At 49.8% G+C, this 6,568-nt stretch overlaps 1 protein-coding gene across 1 annotated transcript; it reads right to left on the reverse strand.

The window, feature by feature from the left end:
• Nucleotides 1–4,354: 4,354 nt before the first annotated feature.
• On the reverse strand, nt 4,355–6,163 carry LOC111161933 (keratinocyte proline rich protein). The gene has a single exon (XM_022526005.1). It carries the CDS (start codon nt 6,161–6,163, stop codon nt 4,355–4,357), a length of 1,809 nt encoding a protein of 602 aa, XP_022381713.1.
• Between the last annotated feature and the right edge of the window lie 405 nt (nt 6,164–6,568).

Genomic DNA, 6,568 nt, shown 5'->3' on the forward strand with positions numbered 1-6,568 from the left:
TAAAAACCTAATTCTGGGTATTTGGAGTGGCAGTGGTTGGGAATTTAACTGAGAGAAAAGCAGAGATTCCTTGGTCTTGATGTGCTCCTAGGTTGAAGAGTAGAAAATTTGACTCTCACATCGGGTAATTACATAAAACTTCTCATAAAAAAACAGTTAGTTGTCAGCCCCATTTTTGCCACCATGTCCACCTCCTCCTCGTGCTGTGGTCATATGTGTGCAAATTTCAACTCTCCTCATAGATATTGAGTAAGCTCACTCACACTCCTGGGTATCACTACAGCAATGCTTTCTATCTCAACTGATCGGAATAATTTTCAAATGGAGGCCCCAGATTCTCTCTCTAGAAATTCACTTTAAATAGGTCTGGGTATGGATTCTGGGGTTCTGTGTCTTTAAGTGGGTTGGTCATTCCACTCTAGTGTAATGCCTGTGACAAAGAGCAACTATGGCTAACCCACCTGTTCTGGAAGGAACTTCTGAGAACAACTAGTGAAATTCCCTCATTCTACAGTGAAAATGCTAATCCAAGGCAGGAGGCTTTTAGAAAGAGGGAAAAGATAGAGAATTACACACAGATATAAGCAGGATTGCAGGGTGGGAGGCATGTTCTTTAGACTCAATTTCTTTTACATTCACTGAGACTAACTAGCTCCTCATCTCTGGAAGCCACGTCTGCATACTAAATGGCAAGCATAGGAGTCTGGCCAACCTCTGCTTCATACTGTTTGTAATTTGCCTGATGCACTGGCATTTCTGGGCAACAATCTGCTCACCCGGAATGGAAATCACACTATGCAACCCATGCACTGCTTCAGATTGTTAGTCTGATATTCAAAGAGGAGTTTCTCTCACAGATCTTTGAGCACCTTTAAAAGGCTTTTATAAATAGTCTTCTTTATTCTGGAATTCCAATCCCTGGCCCTTCAAGTTTTGCTCAAATTATTGTTACAGAAGGAAAAGACAGAGCACTAGGAGGCAGGTCATGTGTGAAAGGGTGGAGGGGGGGAGTGGACTGGGTGACTGGAAGGGCTGTCCAAAACCAAGGCTGAAGGACCATAGGAGATCTTAAACCATGCTCCTGGAGTTGCAGCCCCATCGCTGCATACATTTTAGAAGCCCCAAGCTTTAAAGCATACAGACTAATACAGCAGACCCGCACTCCTGGGCACCTCTTTCCTCAGAGCTGCCATGGATGGGTTGTAACTTTTCACAGGTGGCCTACCTAGAGGCTCAAACCTCAGCATCCTGTCAGAAGAGGTGGGAGGACCCAATTCAGACTAATGCCCCAGAGTGAGGAGCCCTCGGCTCTGAACCTCTCTGGCTAGAGAGATGGCCCTGAGGCCAGCTGGTGCACAGCTCTGGTCTGTGAGGGAGTCCCAGACCCTGCCTGACTCACCCAGAGACACCTCTATTCTGCCATCATTCAATCTCTTTCCATATCCAGGCCTACTTATCCTGGGGAACCAGAGTCTATCTCCAGAGAACAATGCATGTCATGGGTCATTGTAATCAAAAGCCTGTGTAGTGAGCTGTACCCTGAACCTGAGGGGGGTGGGGTTTCCTAGGAGTGAATGCCCTTTTCTCTCATCCAGGTCTGTGTTTCTTCTGTCCTCATCCTCCATACAAGAGGGTCCTTGTTCAGGGGTATGCTTGAAAGAACAAGGGGAGAGATCTAATGAGAATCCCCTTCTGGATCTTTTAAGCCTCATCCCACCCCACCCCCACAGAGGGGACTAGGTGATGGAAAAGTAGGGGTGCCCCATAGGAGTTATTTGGGCCCTGCCAGGCCCCTGGGGAATTGTGCCATGGGGCAGATGGAGTCCTAGAGCAGCCTGGATTTGAAGAGAAGAGGCTAAGGTAAAACTGGTGAAATTAACATGCCCAATAAAAGTATGTTAGAAAAATGACTGGGTTGATACAGGAAATACCTCCGGAAAAGGCAAGGACCATAACTGAGACGAAGGATGCCATGTGTAGCAGAAAATAACGTAGGCTTGGAATTGAGTCTGGCTGTGTGGCTGTGGCCTGTGTGCTTAGTTTTACAGCTCTGCAAAATGGTGAGATAATAATGCCTGTGTGATGGGCTGTTCTTAAAATTGGAGAAGATACACACACACACACACACACACACACGCACGCACACACACACACACACATACACACACATACACACATATACATATACATATACATATACATATATTCATGTTCTACCTGTGTAAGGTATTTTACTAAGGTAGTAACAACCAAACATTATTGGGCATTAGAAACACCTAGAGGGCTGGTTAAAACCTGGTTTCCAGGCCTCACCCCCAGAGTTTCTGCTTCAGTAGGTCTGGGGTGATACATCTTTGTCTCAAGGTCCCAGGTGGTGCTGATGCTGCTGGCCCAGGTACCACCCTGAGAACCAGTGCTCTAGACTGTAAGCTCTCTGAGAACTAAGAAGAGGTATTTCTATCCCTTGTACCAGTGCCTACCTCATGGGTAAGCAATGAATATTTGTTAGTAGGGGAAAAAAAATGAATGACTCCACATTATATGAATGACTTCACATAAAATTAAAAAATGGACTTCACATAAAGAACTTCAGTTTTCCTCTGCCAGGTGTCTCTTGGGTCTCTGCCTCTGACACTGCAGCACCTGATCCCTGGGACAAGGAAAAGACATCGTCAGAGCCAGGCCATAGATCTGTGTTGTCCAACTGTGGAGCTGGATCTCTGAGTCCAGGCCAGAGTCACCCCCTGCTGTCCTCTTAAGAGGACCCCCTTTAGGGGCACCTGGGTGGCTCAGTGGGTTAAAGCCTCTGCCTTCAGCTCAGGTCATGATTACAGGGACCTGGGATCTAGCCCCGCATCAGGCTCTCTGCTCAGCAGGGAGCCTGCTTCCTCCTCTCTCTCTGCCTGCCTCTCTGCCTACTTGTGATCTCTGTCTGTCAGATAAATAAATAAAATCTTTAAAAAAAAAAAAAAAAGAGGACCCCCTTTATTCTCTATAGACCCTGGTGGCCTCAGGGCACTCTAACCCTTGGGGAAAGGTTCTCCTCTAATGCACTCATTATGCAGCACCCATCTTATAGGCAGGGAGTGGCAAGAAGAGGCACCCTTCTCTCTCCTGCCCTCCAAACCCCCACCTTCATCCTGCCAAGACCATTTATGCCCAGTGGGATTCAGGAGTGATGGAGGAATTCAAAGACAACCTTGAAAGTTCCCTTTTCTATGATGTCAAAAAAAAAAAAAAGAAAGAAAAGTTCTAATAGTTTATTCTTACAAAAGAAGGGGGTATCCTGTGTGGAATACCACAGAGAACTTCCAGTTTTCCTCAAACTCCCCTCCCACTCCTGACACCCAAAGCTGGATGACCTGCCCAGATTGAGGAGCAAGAGTTATTCTTCTTGTCCCTCATTCCTCCTGCCTTTTCACCCAGCTTCTCCCATCAGATGCTAGTGGACTCGCATCAACACTGAGTGGAGACAACCCACAAGGCAACCCAACTGGTTAAGGAAAGCTCAGATCACAATAAACTCAAGAACTCAAGGTACAGAAAACTCAAGAAAAAAAAAAATAAAGAAGCTCATCCCAGAGTGTCAGGAAGGGTAAAAAATAAGCATTATGCAGGACTCAGACTCTGAGGGTATCATTTTTATTGTTACATGGCCTCAAGCTATCCCAGATGCTGGGGTTGCCTATTGGGATAGATCATGGCTAAAGCTGCCAACCCACAAGCCCTTGCTGAGCAGCTGCTTGCCCCAGGAGAAGCACGGGACTTCAAGGATATTCTCACTCCACTCAAACAGGAGTTTATAACCTACTTGGGCAGGAAAAACAGACACATCTTAAAAGGGAAATAATTCAAGAGAGGTTGCAGAGCAGTTACCCGGTTGCTGGTATAGACAATGCAATGAGTTCTAGGAAGTCAGTGTAGGCTCCTGTGGGTAGGAACAAACAGAAAAGACTCCAAGGAAGATGTATTGAAAGATGGGCTGGATTTCAGAGGCTGGGCATAGCAGAGAAGTGGTCCATGCAAGGAGGGTGGGAAGTGAGCAGAGGCTTGGAGTCAGGGACATCTAAGGTATATTCTGGAGAACATCCAGATGTGCCCTGGTAGCCAGACTGGTTTGGCTAGAACTGAGGGTGTGTACAGGGGAGGAGCCAGATGTAGGCTGGAAAGGTGCCCAAGATTAAGGTGTGGATCCTGAGGTGGCATGCAATGCAGTTTGGACATCACTTCTGCATCAAGGAACCTCCGACTGTCTTTGGAAGATGCACAGAGAACATGTTGGAAATTGAGGTTGCTGGGAAAGGAGGCATGACATTTTCAAGGCAGGAGGCAGGGATGTCTCAACCATGCTTCCTTAAAAGTAAGCACCCTTTGTTCCAGCAGAGAAACCTCCTTTCACTCCAACACAGGTGCCTCCTTGGTCTCCACAATCACTGAAACCTTGTGGCTCTGGAATCCCATCGCAAGGTCCAAAGCTGTCACCACTTCCTTGCCACTGGTTATAACCAGTTGGGCCACAGTTGGGGGCCTCAGTGTCCAGGCGGCATGGGCTGGACTCATGACAGCCTAGGTCTCCGGGGCATGGGATTGCATTTGGTCCTGAGCTTGGGCTGGGACAGCACCTAGGCTCCACACATGGCTCTGGGCTTGGGCAGGGTGCTGGAAGGGGAATTGGCTCTGGAAGTGAGGAAGGTTCTGGGTGCTCATAGGGCTGTGGACATGGACGTGACTCGGGAAATTCACGCTGCACTGATCTGGGATGTGGGGCTGCACGCGGGGCTGGATGTGGTTCTGGACACAGACAGGGTTCTGAACGACGCCGCAGTGGAGGACATGGACGGGGCTCTGACCTTGCACATGGCTCTGGGCGTGGATATGGCCGTAGAGCAGGACGTGGACATGAACGTGGGGCAGGAAGCGGGCATCGCTGCAGTGATTTCTCTGGACTCTGATCCAGACGCCGTGGTGGACAGAAGCTTGGGAGTGGACGTGACTCTACACGTGGCCTCAGCTCTGGGCAAGAGGCGCCCCAGGAGGGTCGTGGGGCACAACTCTCAGGGCAGCGTCTGATGGGAGGAATCTGAACCTGACACTTTTGCGGGGGCACCTGCCTGGGGCAGCACGGGGAGGAAATCTCTACCCGGCACTTGGGACCATATCTCCGAGAGCAGCCTGAAGTGGGACCCTGAGGACAGCCACTGCTATAGATGGGCTCAGAGCGACGCGGTGGGGTGCAGTAGTTATAGGAACTTGAAGAAGATGCTGATGGCAGCCAGCTGGTGTAGGGCTCAGACCGTCTTGGAGGGGAACAGCTGCGGTAGGAAGGCTGCTGCTGGCGAGGAGGGAGGCATCTGCCAGTGCTCCAGGAGCGACGCTGGACAGGGAAGCTCCTGTAAGACTCTCGTGCCTGGCACTGAGGTGCACAAGTGCTAAATGAAGCCCGAGACTGATGCTGAGGGGCGCAGTTCCTGTAAGAAGTCCTGGATTGGAACTGTGGGGTACAGGTGCTGTAGGAAGCCCCGGATTGGAAATGTGGAGTGCAGTTGCTGTAGGAAGCAGGGGACTGACGCTGCGGGGCGTATCTGACTCGGGAGCCCTGATACAGGCACTGGGTTGAGAATCTTCCCTGAGTCTGGGAAGCTGGGCTACAAGCCACATAAGTCTGGACAGGCTGAGGAGCTGGATGGGGTACAAAGGTCTGGACTGGGCATTCCATGTAACAAGTTTCTGTATAACAAACGGGAGCACATTCTACATAGCAGGTCTGAACAGGGCATGGAGCTTCACACTGCACATAGGAAACCTCAGGCTGGCATGGGCCCTGGCATTGAACACAGGAGATTTGAGACTGACATGGAGCCTGGCACTTCACCTGGGTGGTCTTAGACTTACTTGAAGCCTGGCACTTCGCTTGTGTGGTCTTAGACTGGCATGGAGCCTGGCACTTCACCTGCATAGTCTGGGACTGACATGGAGCCTGGCATTTTACCTGGGAAGCTTGAGCTGGGCATGGTGCAGGACACTCCATAATTTGCATCTCACAGGGGACTTGGACTACCACCTGACTCTTGGCACTGGGGGACTGGGAGGGGTAGAAGGAGGAATTCTTCACAGAGCACTGGGGGAGCGACAGGCAACACTGAATCTGCTGCTGGTCACACATTGTTCTGATGCAGGCAGGTGAGTGAGGCCTGATGGTAGAAAGATCAGTGTCAGGAGGATGAGTTATTAGGGAGAAGGGTTTAGGACCAAAGGGAAGACACCCTGCTTCTTCCCTGTATTTTCATCCCAACTCAACCTTTGCCCTAGAACACTTACTGAGTTAGATGGACCCAATATTAGTCACCGCTGCCCATGAGACCTCTCTTGGATCTACCAAAGGACCTAACTGAAGTCCTGATCTGACAGAACTTCAAAGGCACAGCCAGGGGTGCAGGCATCCAAGGTCTCCCCCTGGAGGGGTGGGATACCAGTGTGCAACACAAGAGGTTGTTGAAGACAACAGGATTCCTTGTCCTAAGTGTCAGAAGAGCACTCCACAGAAAGGTAGAGGTGCTTCCAAGGCTGT

Source organism: Enhydra lutris, unplaced genomic scaffold (assembly GCF_002288905.1).
Source record: "Enhydra lutris kenyoni isolate GAN:26980312 unplaced genomic scaffold, ASM228890v2 scaffoldscaffold88, whole genome shotgun sequence".
In the NCBI taxonomy this organism is placed as follows: domain Eukaryota; kingdom Metazoa; phylum Chordata; class Mammalia; order Carnivora; family Mustelidae; genus Enhydra; species Enhydra lutris.